Source organism: Phocoena sinus, chromosome 11, assembly GCF_008692025.1.
Source record: "Phocoena sinus isolate mPhoSin1 chromosome 11, mPhoSin1.pri, whole genome shotgun sequence".
Lineage (NCBI taxonomy): Eukaryota > Metazoa > Chordata > Mammalia > Artiodactyla > Phocoenidae > Phocoena > Phocoena sinus.
In genome coordinates, this window is record NC_045773.1 from 71908470 (window position 1) to 71924911 (window position 16442).

The window sequence follows — 16442 nt, forward strand, 5'->3', positions numbered from 1 at the left end:
TCACGGGGAGGGCTCGTGCTGGAAAGGGCAAGGCTTGCTGCGGGAGAACGTCAGGTACCCTGGGCCCCACAGTAACCAGGCTGTCTGCTCCCATCCCTGCAGGGATTGAAGATATGCCACCATTTGAGCCACGGGTGTTCACGGCTGGCAGCGAGGAGCGTGTGGCCTGCCCTCCCCCCCAGGGTCTGCCGGAGCCCAGTGTGTGGTGGGAGCACGCGGGAGCCCGTCTGCCTGCCCACGGCAGAGTCTACCAGCAGGGCCATGAGCTGGTATTTGCCAGCACTGCCGAGAGCGATGCTGGTGTCTATACCTGCCATGCAGCCAACCTGGCTGGTTGGCGGAGACAGGATGTCAACATCACCGTGGCCAGTGAGCACCTTTGCCCTGAAGGGCGAGGCGAGGAGGGGAGCCCAGGTCCCAGGAGGTCTTGGGCTCTGGGTGTGATGGATAGAGGCTTCCCTGGTGCTCACCTGAGGCCCCGCCTCAGCTCTGAGCCCTGCCGGCTTGGGAACCAGTCAGCCATTGGGAGGTGATATTGGAGTGGACAGTGGCGAGTCAGGCCCAGAGGTTGCGGTGCCAGAAAAGTGGTCCTCTGGCTGCAGAGGACAAAGCAACGGAGTGGGAGTCTTGAGACCCAGGTCCCACTCTGTCCCCAGTGCATGGAATGACCATGGCTAGAAAGTCACCTGCCTTGCCAGGGGTCAGTTTCCTCATCCATAAAATAGGGCTTAATAACTCACTACCTTCCCTACTAGATGGCCAGAAAGATCAGTGAAGTAGATAAAAAAGATTTTTCCTTTTCTTTTTGGGGAAGGTGATGTGTCAGAGTTATAGGTAGTAATTATTTTATTTGTTGTTGTACTTTCTAAATTTCTACAGTGAACATATGACTTGTGAAATAAATGATAAAGACCTGTATACCCTTGCTACAGGCATAGAGATTTACTTATTTACACCATGCCTGTGTCAAGCGTTTATGATAATTTCAAAGGATATCCGAGGCAAATTCACACACACACGTACCATTTTGCAACCTGCCTCTTCCATGTACCTCTACATCTTTCCAAGTAGGTAAATTACAAAAATTCAAAAAGATTTCACACATGAAAAGAGCTTTGTACACTTGTAAGTTGTGACGGTATTATTCCCATTAAGATACTAAAACCTAGGAGACATGCACTTTCGTGCTCAGGTACCTGGTTCGGGTGGGAAGCTGCAGCATCCAGGTAACACGCACTCAGGACACTTCCACAGCGACGTGCAGACAAATGCAAGCAGCCATGATCAGCCTTTCTCCAGTCGGGGTCTGTTGTTCACCTGTTTCATTGGGGACACTTTTTTTTTATTATTATTATTTTTAAATTTTGCGTTTTATTTATTTATTTATTTTTAATTATTTTTCGGCTGCGTTGGATCTTTGTTACTTCGTTACTGTTTGTGGGCTTTCTCTAGCTGCAGAGAGCAGGGGCTACTCTTCATTGTGGTGTGCAGGCTTCTCATTGTGGTGACTTCTCTTGTTGCAGGGCACAGGCTCTAGGCATGCGGGCTTCAGTAGTGTGGCACGTGGGCTCAGTAGTTGTGGCTCATGGGCTTAGTTGTTCCGTGGCATGTGGCATCTTCCTGGACCAGGATCGAACCCATGTCCCCTGCATTGGCAGGCGGATTCTTAACCACTGCGCCACCAGGGAAGTCCTGGGGATGCTTTTAAAAATACAGAATCTGGGACCACACTCCACATCTCCTGCCCCCGGCCTCTCTGGGGGTGGGCCCAGACAAAGAGCGTTCAGCACATGCTCCGAGTGAGGCATATGCTTGCTGGAGGTGGGAGTGCTGGCTTTGATCAGTCTTTTGACAGGCACCAACAGTGCCCTGTGCCTGCACTGCTGCCTGAGAAGAAGACCTGTGGAATTAGAGAGAGTGCGTGACGCACGCAGGGCTGGACTGGTGCGAAGGGGTAGTGGGTGCAGTTCGGAGGAGGGAGGACTCCATCCCTGCATTCCATCAACAGATTTATCGAGTGCCTTCTTTGTGCTAGGCACTGCTCCCAGTACTGGGAATGCAGCAATGAACAAAGCAGACAAAAATCCTTCCCCTTGTGGAGTTTGTAGTCTAATAGCAACAAAGCAAGCAAGGAAAACAATTGAATGAACAAATATATGATTTTAGGTGGCAGCAGGGCCATGAAGAAAAATAAAATAGGGTAAGTGACAAAGAGATGGCATGAGGGCCAGGGGGAGTTTAGAGAAGACTTCTTTAGAAGGTGGTATTTGAGCTGATGCTTAAATTAAAGAGGGAACCACGTGGACGGGCCCTGAGCAAGAAATGGGCTTGTAAATTGAAGGGACAGCAGTAGCCTGTGTGGCTTGTGTTGAATAAGTGATGGTGAGTGTGGTTGAGGTTGTCTGAGAGGCAGAGATTGGATCATATGAAGCTTTGTAAGAAAACGGTAAGGACTTTGGTTTGTAGTACAAGTGTACCAGTTAGCTACTGCTGTGTAACAAACCAGTCCAAAACTTGAAGCAGTAGCCACTGATTTGCTCATGATTGATTCTGTGGGTATGGTTCAGCTCCATGTGCTGTTGGCGGCAGCTGATACGTCAGCTGGTGGCTGGCTGTTCCCTGATGTCCTCCCTCAGGTGCCTCGCTCAGTCTGGCAGTTGAGGGAAGATATCGACCAGGGTGCCTTGGTTCCCTTCCACACGGCCACTCCAACAGACTAGCTCAGGCTTCTCACGTGGAGGCTGGGTTCCAAGAGTGCAAAAGTGGATGCTGCAAGCCTTCTCAAGGCATTAGCTTAGACATTGTCCACTATATTCTATTGGACAGGGCAAGTCTCAGGCCACCCAGATTCCAGGCAGTAGAGAAACAGACCCTGCCTCTTGATGGGAAAGTGGCAACGCCACATTACAAAGAGAAGCAAGAGATGGGAGGACTGTTTAAAGCCATCTTTGCTAAGTCTGCCCCACCAAGTCAGAGGATGAGAAGTCCTTGCAGGGACTGAGTGTGAGAGTGACATTTTCAAAAGGTGACTCTGGCTATTCTGAGAAGACTAGACTGTTAGGGGCAAGAGTCTAAACAGGAAAGCAGTTAATAGATGACTGTAATCATCTAGGGGAGGTGTTTAAGGGGTTTGAACAGAGGTGGTAGCGGTGGAGGTGGGAGGTGGTGAAATTCAGGATACATTTTAGAGCTGAGGTAGATGAGGTTTGTATAGAATGAATGTGATGGTGGGGGGAGCCGTAGAGAGAGAAGTCAACTAAGTTTTTGCCTTATACAGTTGGCTGGATAGTGGTGCTATTTACTGAGATAGAGAAAACTGTGATGAGCAGGTTTGGGGAGAAATTGAGCATTCTCTTTTGCATGTATAAAGCCTGGAGTGCCTATTAGATATCCAATTGGAAATGCTGGTAGGATTTGCAGGTCTGAAGTTCATTGGGGGGAGGTCAGGAGCCAGGCTGTGTATTTGGGACTCATCCACTTGGATAGTACTGAAGGCCGTGGACTGGATGAGATCATTCAGGGGATGAGCATGGCTAAAACGGAACAGAGATTCAGGGACCGAGCCTCGGAACGTTATGGTGTAATAAAGAAAGCAAGGATTTGGGAGTCACGCAGACCAGAGTTTTCAATCCTCTCTCTATCATGGATTAATAAATCACCATTACTTCTTTGAACCTCTGTTGTCTTATCTATAAAATGGGTATAAAAATAAATACCTTGGGGGTATATTGTGATCATTAGCTAGGATAATGTTCAAAAGGTACCGGCACATGGGCCTTCACTGAGGGGTCATGGCTGCTGTTATCGCCGGAGCAGACAAGGGTTTCTAAACTCAGGGCCGGGGTTGTGGGGGAGGGTATTAGAATTTCTTGGGATTGGATCTGTTGGTTTTGCAGATGTGTTGGTCAACCTTCTGTTTCCTCCCTGTCCCTCTAAGCTGTGCCCACGTGGCTGGAGAAGCCCCAAGACAGCCAGCTGGAGGAGGGCAAGCCAGGCTACTTGCATTGCCTGACCCAGGCCACACCCAAACCCACAGTCTCCTGGTACAGAAACCAGATGCTCATCTCGGAGGTGAGAACGGGGATTACTGCTGGGGGTGGGGGCAGGGACACGGAGTCCTCTATGCTCACCTCCAAGGCTCGCTTCCCCCCACCCCGAGGCTGTCCCCCAGGGAGATGATGGTGGGGGGCAGGCCGAGACCCGCTCTCAGGCACATCTCCTGTGCTGCAGGACTCGCGGTTCGAGGTCTTCAAGAACGGGACCTTGCGCATCAACAGCGTGGAGGTGTACGACGGGACGTGGTACCGCTGCGTGAGCAGCACCCCCGCTGGCAGCATCGAGGCCCAGGCCCGCGTCCAAGTGCTGGGTGAGCTGGCGCCTGGCCTCCTGGGCGGGAGAGGACCAGGGAGGGAGCAGCAGCGTCCAGAATCTTCAGGCCTGCCGCCTCAATTCCTCCCCTTTTCTCCTACTGAAACAGAAAAGCTCAAGTTCACACCACCGCCCCGGCCGCAGCAGTGCATGGAGTTTGACAAGGAGGCCACGGTTCCCTGCTCAGCCACAGGCCGAGAGAAGCCCACTATTAAGTGGGTCCGGGCAGGTGGGTACTGTGTGAGCATGGGGTGGGGGGCAGCAGGCAGTCCACTGGTCAGATGTATGCCTGTCTGAGGACCAGCTGAGTGCCCGAAACTTTGGGATAGACAAGAAATGTAGGGGCCGATTTATGGTCCAGTTAGAAAAAAAAAAAGCCAGACACAAAAGAGGTCAGGTTACAGCATTAGACAACATAAGACGACTCAAGGCAACAAATGATTGGATCGGTCCAGACAGGGCCGTAAAGTCCTTTCCCTCTTTTCAAAATAGTCATCCTTTCCAATGTAAAGGTAATCCTTTAGAAAATTTTGGCAGAAAATAATGCAGAATCCCACCATCAGTCACCTCTGGGTGTGTACCTTTTTCTGTGTACATCTTTTTGTTTTTACATAGCAGTTTTACTGTACATATAATTTTCACTTATTATACTTCCATGAGTTGAGTCATGCTTACTATAGAAATGGAAGATGCAGATAACTGTATGTAATTTTATCTTTTTTTACTTAACATTATCAAGCATTTCCCCGTGGTTTTGTACATAAACATTGGTTTTGATGATTGCAATAATATTCCAATGATTGGATTCACTGTAATTTACTTAAATATCCCCTAAATGTTGGACATTTGGGTTGTTAACCACCCTCCCTTCCTCCCTCCCTTTCTCTGCCTCTTTCTGTCTCTCTCTCTCTCTCTCTCTCTGTCTTTTTATTGCTGCAATAAACATCTTGAGGCAGAGTTTTTTCTGGACTTGGGTTTATTTCCTTTGGGAAAGATTCCCAGAAATGGAATAATTATGTATAAAAGGGTATGCACATTTTTACAACCCTTGATGCGAATGGCCAAATTGTTTTTTAAAAGGTTTTTACATTCCCATTAACAGTGAGAGAGAGGGGGGTTGTAGATTCTGAGCAGCAAGTGGGCTGTCTCTGCTCAGGTGTCTGGGGGAGCTGTCTCTGGGGGGTGGGACTCAGAATGGGCGGGACGATGGCAAAGAGCAGGAATGGGTTCTAGGAGTGGAGAGTGACAGGCAGTGAGGGTGAGAGCAAGGCAAATTCCAAGCCCAACCAGAAGTCCAGTTTGGTGGAAGTGGAACGTTACACAGGGCAGTAGAAGGACGTGAGACTGAAAAATTAGAAAAGGAGTAAGTAACAGGGACTCCCAATGCCTGGCTCAGGCGTTTAGATCTTGTCTGTGAATAGCCAGGAGCGATGGCGTGTTTTTCAGTAGAGGTGAGTGACTGAGGGCGTTGCTGGCCACTCATGGGACTCTGGTCCATCCCATCATTCCCCAATGTTGCCTCTGTAGATGGGAGCAGCCTTCCAGAGTGGGTGACGGACAACGCTGGGACCTTGCACTTCTCCAGGGTGACCCGCAATGATGCTGGCAACTACACTTGCATCGCCTCCAATGGGCTGCAGGGCCAGATCCGTGCCCACGTCCAGCTCACCGTGGCAGGTGCGACCGTGCAGGGGGCTGGGGCTGGGGCTGGCGGGCCCTGTGGGGCAGCTGCCTGCACCCCGCCAGCCCCTTTGCTCAGTGCTCCCTGCCCCTCACCGGGCTCTTCCCATCCAGTGTTCATCACCTTCAAGGTGGAGCCGGAGCGCACGACCGTGTACCAGGGCCACACGGCCCTGCTGCGGTGCGAGGCCCAGGGGGACCCCAAGCCACTCATTCAGTGGAAGGGCAAAGACCGTATCCTGGACCCCACCAAGCTGGGACCCAGGTAGGCTGTCTCCCTCCCACACTCACCCTGCCTCTCCTGCAGCCCAGTCTCCCTGGAGCTGGCCTGGTGGGCAACGCTGTGACTTCTCTCCTGGCAGGATGCACATCTTCCAGAACGGCTCCCTGGTGATCCACGATGTTGCCCCCGAGGACTCGGGCCGCTACACCTGCATCGCGGGCAACAGCTGCAACATCAAGCACACGGAGGCCCCCCTCTATGTCGTGGGTATGGGACCCGGAGGGGTGTCCTGCACAGGAAGTGGGGGCACCTCACTTCTTTCTCATCCTTGTGCTCATCGGCCCCTGTACACAGAAGGCACGAAACCATTTTTGCGGTGGGCGCGGGCATTCAGCTGTGTCCCCTCCACCAGGCTACCTCACCGTCAGTCTCAGGTTCCTTGCCTGGACCTGGGCTCTCCCTTAAACAGTCCACGGCTAGTGGGTGTGTGCCTGTTCCGGGGAAGTCGGGATGGTGCCCTTGTCCTAAAATGCTTCCTCCCAGGTCTCCCTACAGGTCCCTGGGTGGGCAGGGAGGGGATCAGGCCAGGAGGCAGCGGCACAAGTTTCCTTTACCCTAGAGGCCCAGAGAGGATGGTGTGTCAGGGGAAACAACCTGACTAGGGTCAGGGACTTGGGGTTTGGGTCTGGCCTCTCTTGTTAACCACCTCTGTGCCCTTGCAGGTGTTATTTCCTCCCCAGGGGCTTTTTTCTCTGTCTGTAAGGTGGGCGTGGTTTAAATGAGAGGTTTCAAACTTTTTTTGGTTTAGCAGCAGAACTGGTTTTCTAGACAAAGTTTTATGTGGAACTTTAAATGAGTAAGGTGAAGTGACAGCCTCCTTGGTTGAAGCCACTGGGTGTGTGTGAGAGTTGGGGAATCCTGCATGGCCTTGGGCCTCTCTCCCTCCAGACACCTCTTTCTCCATGGGACCCGAGGCCACTGAAAGCCCCTAGACTAGAAGATCCCTTCTGCAAATACGTTTCTCTTTTTTTAATATTTTTTTTTTTGGCCATGCTGCACATGAAAGATTTTAGTTCCCTGACCAGGGATTGAACCCCTGCCCCCTGCAGTGGAAGTGCAGAGCCCTAACCACTGGACCGCCAGGGAAGTCCCTACCAGTACTTTTCTAGAAGAACCACTCTGTGCTGGGCGATGGCTGGGATTCTAAACCAAAAGTTCCCAGATGCAGCTCTTCAGAGCCTGACTCATGATGTTAAGTCATTAAGGAAGCTTGTTAGCAAACAGTGTGGGTTTGTGGTGGGGCCGACAGATGTGCCTCCTAGGTGTGTCCCCGGCCTCGTGTCCAGATGCAGAGCCAGCTTGGGAATCACTGGCCTCAACTCCTGCACAGCTCCCTCTGGCCTTGGTGGGGCCCTGAGGACCTGGCCCTTGTTGACGCCATTGCTGGTGGTGACCCTCCCTGGGTCGCTCTGGCTTGGTCAGGCCAAGTGTCTGGGAGGTTGTCTTATGTGTGCAGTAGGGAGCGGCCAGTAGAGAAGTAGGGCTGGGCTTGCTTCAGCGGCCCCTGCTCACACCTATCTGTATGTCTCTCAGACAAGCCGGTGCTGGAGGAGTCGGAGGGCCTGGGCAGCCCTCCACCTTACAAGATGATCCAGACTATCGGGCTGTCGGTGGGCGCCGCTGTGGCCTACATCATTGCCGTGCTGGGCCTCATGTTCTACTGCAAGAAGCGCTGCAAGGCCAAGCGGCTTCAGAAGCAGCCGGAGGGCGAGGAGCCAGAGATGGAGTGCCTCAACGGTGAGGGGCCCTGGAGGAGGGAGGCCCAGGAAGAGGGAGGCGGTGCTGTGCGCAGGTGCTGAGCGCCCTCCCGTGGCCACGGAGGACAGCGCTGTGGCGCTGGAGGGAACTGCTGGAGCCAGAGCAGAGCCGCTCCGCACCGCCCCCCTCCCCTTCCCCCGCCGCCCCCCTGCCCCAATCCCAGCTGGAAGCCTGGAGTTGGCCGATTCCCTGGGCCTTGGCTTCTGCGCAACCTGGCTTACATCTTGCTCATTGGAGCCTCTTGGGCCAGCCTCCTACGTTTCCCTGCCTTCTCCCTGCAGTTCGAAACCACAGACATAATTTAAGTATATGTGTTCATGTTTCTTTGCACACCTTGTCTCCCCCCATTAGTCTTTGAGTTTCCCCAGGGGCGATCTGTCTGCCTGTTTCCCTCCTCCTGCCATTCTCTCCTCCGACTGGGAGCCCCCTGGGGACATTGCTGGGTCTCCCCTCTCAGTTTAGGAGTTCAGGAGCAGGGCCTGGGTTTCCCTTGTTGTGATTTTCCCTTTGTGCCTGTAGGAGACCCTATGAAAGCAAAAACCCTTATGTCACCATGCTGTCCAGGGACCATTGACGCAGATAAGACTTGTGCAGTTTTTTCCATTTCGAAAGTTGTAATCGGCTGTGTCAATAAGTGGCCATACCCTGAGGGATGCCTGTCTCCCTCGCCCCAGCCCCATCAGTTCATCGGTTGGATTGTGTGTGGATTTTATGTGGGACCCCAGGATTGGACCCCTTTGGTGGAAGTGGGAGATTGTGGAAAAGAACTACAGTCCCCGCCATGGTGGCCAGAGTGTCAGGTCTTATCCTGACACCCTCCCTGCCCCTTCTTCCCAGGCGGGCCTCTGCAGAACGGACAGCCCTCAGCAGAGATCCAAGAGGAAGTGGCCTTGACCAGCTTGGGCTCCAGCTCCGCGGCCACCAACAAACGCCACAGCACAAGTGACAAGATGCACTTCCCTCGGGCCAGCCTGCAGCCCATCACCACACTGGGTGTGTTGCCTTGGCCATCATCACCCCTGCTTAACTACAGGCTCTGGTCTGTCTTGGGGCTGCGCTAGGGCTGGTGGCTCTGGAGTCCCTGAGGCCCAGAACATCAGAAATGGAGGGAGCTTTGGAGAGGCCCGGTCCAGTGTGTCCCCCACCTGTTGTCCACACCCCACCTCCACAGATTTTGTCATTCCTGTGTATTATTCACTTGATGTTTTATTTAGATTGACTCTCCCTCACCTTTAAAAAGAAATCAACTAAAGTTAGCTTTGTTTTAGGAATAACTCTGAGAAGTTACGGATCTGTGCTAGTTAAATGTTTTCTGAGCATAGGTTAGAATGTAGAACTAAGATCTGTTTATGGTGAATGACGTAAAATTCTCATACAGACCACCCTCTAGAAAGTACTATTAATCTGACCCCTTTATTTCACTGTTAGCATCTGCCAAGCCCAGGGCAGAAGGGGAAGTGGTTTGCTCGGGGTCACCCACACAGCTGGGGCCACCTGGCGGTCCAGGTGGGTGGGGCAGAGAGACTCCCTGCTGTGTGACACAGGCCAGGTGCCTCCCAAGTCAGGGGCTTTCTCTGCCCCGGGGAAGGCTGCTGGCCGACTCAGACGTGTGCCCGCAGGGAAGAGCGAGTTTGGGGAGGTGTTCCTGGCAAAGGCGCAGGGCTTGGAGGAGGGGGTGCCAGAGACCCTGGTGCTTGTGAAGAGCCTGCAGAGCCGGGACGAGCAGCAGCAGCTGGACTTCCGGAGGGAGTTCGAGATGTTTGGGAAGCTGAACCACGCCAACGTGGTGAGGCTGCTGGGACTGTGCCGGGAGGCCGAGCCCCACTACATGGTGCTGGAGTATGTGGACCTGGTATGCTGCTGGCCGGGGCCCTGCTTGTCTCGGGCTGGGCAGTGCTCTGACCTGGGGGGGCGGGGGGCACCGTGGGAACCTGCTGTCACCACCTTGAGATGCTCAGCCTCCTGTCCCCCCAGCTCTCTGACACCCACCTTTCGATGACCCGCACCCCGTCTGCCAGCCCCAGGTCTCGGGGTGGGGCCCAGGTTCTTCCCTCTTCTCCCTCTGCCCGCTGCCTGGATGACTCTCGTTTTCTTTGGTTTGTCTTTTTTTTTTTTCCTCCCCAGGGCTTGTCAGCCCTTGAGAATAAACATGTCAGAAACTGGCTTTCCTTCTTTCCCTGCAGCCCGCACCACTTGAGGGACAGTGTTAACCCAGCCACTAGCCTTCTCTTTCCACCCTGCTTGGCACGCCCAGCTCCACCCCTCACCCTTCATTCCCTCGCCCATCTAGGCCTAATCCCCCTGGTCTTCGAGCTGCTACTTGTCAAACTCCCCAGCTCGGGGCAGGAAGGGGGCGGAGTGACCCTCGTCTTTCCTTTAGTGAGTGCTCGTGAGCACTTTGTGCATGTTTTTGCCGCTTATGTCCCCTCTTCGTTATGTCTGGAGGACACAGCCTTCCTGTCTGGGGTCCGTGAAGACCCCATGAAGACGGAGGGTTGGGGGCTGTGGGGTTTTCCTCTCCTGGCTCCCTCAGGGCAGGGGCTTCCTCACCTGCCCATCTGGGGCCTCCCCTGAGGGTCGCAATGACCGTTCTTCTCCCTTTCCGACGTGAGAGCTTCTAGGAGGCACTTCCTATAGTTTCTAATTCCCACTGGACACTTCCCATGGGAGGGGGTCTGGGCTGGGGATTGGGCATTCAGGTCGGAGCTCCTCAACCCCCCCACCCACCCACCATCCCCCCGGGGCGGGTACCTTGTGAGCACCTGCTGGGTTGGATGTTTTGGAGATACCGGCTGGACTCTGAGTGGACAGAGACGCTTGGCTTTTCCTCAGGGAGACCTCAAACAGTTCCTGAGGATTTCCAAGAGCAAAGATGAAAAGTTGAAGTCGCAGCCCCTCAGCACAAAGCAGAAGGTGAGGACGGGAGCGGGTCGAGGCCCCCATGGTGGGCCAGGACCCGGGGCAGTTACCTAACAGCAGTGCACTGGTTGAATGCATCCTGTGGGCCAGGCCCCGTGTAAGTACTTACCTCAGCGATCACGGTGATCCTCTGCGATACATGTCGCTGTCCGAGTTGTGGGTGAAGACGCCAAGGTTTAGAGAGATTAGGTGACTTGTCCCAGTCATGGAGCCTGTGAGTGCCTTTGTGTGGCCATGTTGCTTTCCGAGAGAAGAGCTGCCCTTCACCTTGGCCGCTGGAGCAGGATTTCTGTCACCTGCCTTGGATGCTGAGCTGGAGGAACAGCAGGCAGCTGGCGTCTAGGGGCCTTCGGGGCTGGGCGTGGCCCTGAGCGTGTTTCTTCATTCTCCGCGTGTGAACTGGCCTCCTGACATGTGCCCCTGCCTCCATCTCCGAGAATCCACAGGATTGTCTGCTATGGCTGTATATGGAAAGCCACAGGACAGGACGTGCTTCTCCAGCTGGGTGGGATGTCAAGACCCCAGAGCTCACAAATCAGGGCACGCGTGGATCCAGTGAATCTGGCATGATGGGCCCTTGGGGATGCAAAATTGAGACTGTGCATGTCCTTGGGGCACTTAGGATCTAGTGGGAGAGCTTGGGTAAGTGAGTATGGCGTGTGCCTTACAGACTTCAGGTAAGACAGAGAAAGCAAGTGAGAGACATAAAATAAGAGACGTTGAAGACGTCCACGTCCTTTAGGTGGACAGACAGTGTGGTTAACAAAGAAGGTCTCCTGGTAGAGAAAGGCATTCGAGTTCAAGTCTCAAGGACAAGAAGTAGGTGAATGGTGGGAAGAAGAGGAGTTTAGGTATGTTGCTTTGGCTGGGACAGGGGCGTAGGCAGGTGACAGGAAGTTATTTCCATCACGTGATCCGAGGGACTCTCTTTGGCTGAGAGTCGTCGCCACTGTTGCTGAAGATCTCTCCACACTTTTTTGCCCAAGTGTCTTGAACTGGATGGGGAAAATTCGGTAAGTTGGGTTTCATACTCTCTAAGGACAATATTCTGCATTGGGTGGTGGGGGAAGGGCATTGCTTTAAAAAAAAATTGGAGATTTATGGACCGTACCTCAGACTTGCGGAATCTGTGAGAGTGGGGTTTGAGGATCTGCATTTTTTTTTTTTTTTGCGGTATGCGGGCCTCTCACTGTTGTGGCCTCTCCCGTTGGGGAGCACAGGCTCCGGATGCGCAGGCTCAGCGGCCATGGCTCACGGGCCCAGCCGCTCCGCGGCATGTGGGCTCTTCCTGGACCGGGGCACGAACCCGTGTCGCCTGCATCGGCAGGCAGACTCTCAACCACTGCGCCGCCAGGGAAGCCTGGATCCGCATTTTTTAAACAAGCTCTCCAGCTGATTCTTAAGCTCATTAAGGTTCAAGGAGCCCAGGAGTAGGATAGTGGCTTTGTAATGGTTTTGGTTAAAGTCCCCTATAAGAAATGCATTTTAGGGCTTCCCTGGTGTCGCAGTGGTTAAGAATCCTCCTGCCAATGCAGGGGACATGGGTTTGTGCCCTGGTCCAGGAAGATCCCACATGCCACAGAGCAACTAAGCCCGTATACCACAACTACCGAGCCTGCGCTCTAGAGCCCGCGAGCCACAACTACTGAAGTCCTTGTGCCTAGAGCCTGTGCTCCGCAACCAGAGAAGCCACCACAATGAGAAGCCCGCATACCGCAACAAAGAGTGGCCCCTGCTCGCCGCAACTAGAGAAAGCCCGCACGCAGCAACGAAGACTCCAACGCAGCCAAAAATAATAAATAAATAAAACAAATAAATTTATTTTAAAAAATGCATTTTACATCATGGCCCAGCAAACACACACATACACACACATGCAACTAAAATGAATCTTTCACAACCCTGTATTTGATGCACTTAATATTTCCTATCCTATCCTTTTTTTTTTTTTTTTAACCCACTAAATTGGTTTTGAGACCCATATGGGTCTCGATCAGTAGTTTGAAAAACACTTCTTTTGGGGGATTCCATGAAAATGAAAATTCTTAGGAAAGCTATATTAAAATTTGTAGATGCTTTCTGGCGCTAATAATTTAGTGAGCTGCTGTGCCACTTTATATTCCTAGGGTTCTGGGGGAATAGAAGGAGAAAACGTTCAGGTTGTTTTTTTTTTTTTTTTTTTTTTTTTTTTGCAGTACGCGGGCCTCTCACTGCTGTGGCCTCTCCCGTTGCGGAGCACAGGCTCCGGACGCACAGGCTCAGCGGCCATGGCTCACGGGCCCAGCCGCTCCGCGGCATGTGGGATCTTCCCGGACCGGGGCACGAACCCTTGTACCCTGTATCAGCAGGCGGTCTCTCAACCACTGCACCACCAGGGAAGCCCAACGTTCAGTTTTTAAAGGGAGGTGGAGTGGTAAGCAGGGTGCTCCCTGGCCAGCTAGAGCTGGAATGAGGGTGCTGTGCCTGGACGGGGAGGAGCCTCAGGAGGATTCCAGGATAGCTGTGGGATCGTGATAGCAATCAAAGACACAGGCCCTGGGTGGTGGCATAATTGTAGGTGATGCTTGTTAGAGTAGCTGATAAGATAATGGAGATTTTGAAGTTGGAGCACTGTAACCTGTGATTTCTCCATGGATCACCTGCAAGCTAATGATGGGACCAGGAGCAGGGGCAGCTTAGCACACCTGGTGGACAACGCTTTGCTTTAAGCAGTCAGATGCCGGATAGGAAGCAGCAGCCTGTTTGGGAAGAGCAGGGAGGCGTCACGGTGGCTTAGCCAGAACTCGGGCGAGCCCCCAGGGTGTTAAAGTTGGAAAGGAGGGGTGGATCTGGTCTTTACCAAAGTGCAGGTGTTTATAACAGCATTTGAAAATTAATCCCGTGGCCATCTGATGGCGGCTTGCCCAGCAGTAAGGAAACACTTAACTGGCTTGGGTTAACAGAATTCCCTTTTACTGTCTTCGCTTAGCCAGTATTTCCAGAAGCACTGCTTCTCTGGAAAGATAGCAAGTTAGTCACTGGGCCAAGACCTCTGTCTTCTATTCCCATGACTAGCAGCAGATTGTTTAGCTTGTGAGCCAGAGCAGAGAGGGCAGGCTGAGGGGAAAGCCAAGTCTGATGAGGGCTTGTTACAAAAGCCTTTGTCTGCCCCTTACAGACAAGGGGGCAAGGCTGGACAATGCCCTGGCGTTTCGGTTTTCTTTTTTGTTTTTGCGGTAGGCGGGCCTCTCACTGTTGTGGCCTCTCCCGTTGTGGAGCACAGGCTCCGGACGTGCAGGCTCAGCAGCCATGGCTCACGGGCGCAGCCGCTCCGCGGCATGTGGGATCCTCCAGGACCGGGGCACGAACCCGCATCCCCTGCATTGGCAGGCAGACTCTCAACCACTGCGCCATCAGGGAAGCCCCTGCCCTGGCGTTTTGAAGACTGAAGTAGAGTGTGTCCGTTTATAACGCCTTTTACCACCAGTGCCACTTGGGGCTTCCTGAGGATGGCAGCCTGGGAGCTCTTTTGGGAGCATGACCTCTACTTTTCTTTGGAGATCCAGTGCCTGGCTCTGCACCCAGGGACGGCTCAGTAATCCTGGTGGACCTGTTCACCTGACCTCTTCTCATTGGCTCATGCATTTGGTTGGAAGCTCTCCGGAGATTTTGTGGCTTCACTTTTGATAAAGAAAATGCACCAAAAAGATGAGATTTCCCCTAACTCTTGGTAGTGGCCCGCGTTCAGCCCGTCTGCATATGCAGTGTCAGTCGATATATTGGATATGTAATGGGTCCAGACTGGTTGTGGTTGGGATCAGTGCTGCCTAATAGAACTTCCCAAGGTGGTGGAAACATTCCATACCTGTGCTGTCCAGTGCAGTGGTCACCAACCCCACGTGGCTACTGAGTACTTAGCATGTGGCTAGAGAGACGGAGGAGCTGAATTTTTTATTTTATTAAGTTTTAATTAACTGAAATAGCCACATGGGTCTAGGGGGCTACTGTTTTGGACAGCGCAGGTGTAGACCATTGTTTTTAAACTTTTTTTGACTGAGACCCACAGTAGCAAAAAAAAAAAAAAGAAAGAAAAGAGAGCACATTTTACATCACAATGCAACACAGACGTGCATATTTATTTTAAATATTCTAAAGTATCACTTTTTTAAAATTAATTAATTATTTTTGGTTGCATTGGGTCTTTGTTGCTGCGTGTGGGCTTTCTCTAGTTGTGATGAGTGGTGGCTGCTCTTCATTGCGGTGCACGGGCTTCTCATTGCGGTGGCTTCTCTAGTTGCAGAGCACAGGCTCTAGGCTCATGGGCTCCAGTAGTTGTGGCACGTGGGCTCAGTAGTTGTGGCTCGCGGGCTCTAGAGCACAGGCTCAGTAGTTGTGGCACACGGACTTAGTTGCTCCTTGGTATGTGGGATCTTCCCGGAGCAGGGCTTGAACCGTTGTCCCCTGCATTAGCAGGTGGATTCTTAACCACTGCGCCACCAGGGAAGTCCCAGAAGTGTATATTTAAAAAATGAAAAAAGTTCCATGAATGATAGTTATCCTTTCCACGTCTGATACACTCTGATATTTTCTATTCCTTTAAAAAAAAATGCTGGTTAAGATTCACTAAATGGGTTTTATGCCATACTAGTAGGTTGTGACCACAATTAGCAACTCTCCAGTGGAGGCAGTGGGACCTGCAGGGATCTCACTGGTCAGAGCACACAGACTGAGAAGATCTGTTTTTGGAATGACCCCTCTCCCAGTGTTTGGACTCAGCTCCTCTCCTGGCCTTTCCGTGACCCTGGGACCCAGGCCGGTGAAGCTGCTCGGAGCCAGCCAGGGATGCCGAAGGGCCAGTCCACAGCCAGCACCCCACCCCTGGGGTCACTGATGGCAGACAGCCCTTCCTGTGCCCCCATCCACAGTGAGGTGACCCAGGAAAGGCGGCTGCAGTGTTGAAGAAAGAGCCAGGCTTTGGCATTTGGCAGGGACTGTGGGCAAAGCTGAGGAGGAGCCCACCTCACAGAGAGCAAGAAGGGGAGCGGCTAGCTTGGCTCAGGGCCCGGGCACACAGTAAGGTGCACAACAAGTGTTCCCACCCCCTTCTCTCTGACCGCTTGGTCTCCTCCTTGCCCTGGGTAATGTGGGAGCAGCCCTTCTACCCCTCACATTCACCTTTGTTCCTTTTTGAAATTCAGGGACATAGAATCAGATAAACCATAATCTTGGTTAATCGGTGACATACTGTCATTGGTCCACACACAGGCTGCTTTTACTTACTTATTGTTATTTTTTTAATGTGTTTATTGACATGTGTATGTATGTGTGTATGTTTGTTTTCATTTTGATATTTCAAACTTAAAAGACTGTAAGAATGGTTCAAGGAGCTCCTACAAAACCTTTAGCCAGATTCGGTTGTTTACATTTTGCCCCATTTGCTTTATTATTCTCTGTG

The 16442-nt window shown here is 52.4% G+C and overlaps 1 protein-coding gene across 1 annotated transcript in view; it reads left to right on the forward strand.

Moving 5' to 3' along the window:
- PTK7 (protein tyrosine kinase 7 (inactive)) overlaps window positions 1-16442 on the forward strand; it is a 60560-nt gene that overhangs the window by 39033 nt on the left and 5085 nt on the right. Inside the window, exons 7-17 of the mRNA XM_032650467.1 lie at window positions 103-369; window positions 3938-4071; window positions 4231-4366; window positions 4478-4597; window positions 5896-6045; window positions 6163-6313; window positions 6411-6538; window positions 7865-8068; window positions 8927-9082; window positions 9709-9941; window positions 10922-11002. Of these exons, the coding sequence (XP_032506358.1) occupies window positions 103-369; window positions 3938-4071; window positions 4231-4366; window positions 4478-4597; window positions 5896-6045; window positions 6163-6313; window positions 6411-6538; window positions 7865-8068; window positions 8927-9082; window positions 9709-9941; window positions 10922-11002 (1760 nt within the window). The remainder of the gene's footprint in view (window positions 1-102; window positions 370-3937; window positions 4072-4230; window positions 4367-4477; window positions 4598-5895; window positions 6046-6162; window positions 6314-6410; window positions 6539-7864; window positions 8069-8926; window positions 9083-9708; window positions 9942-10921; window positions 11003-16442) is intronic.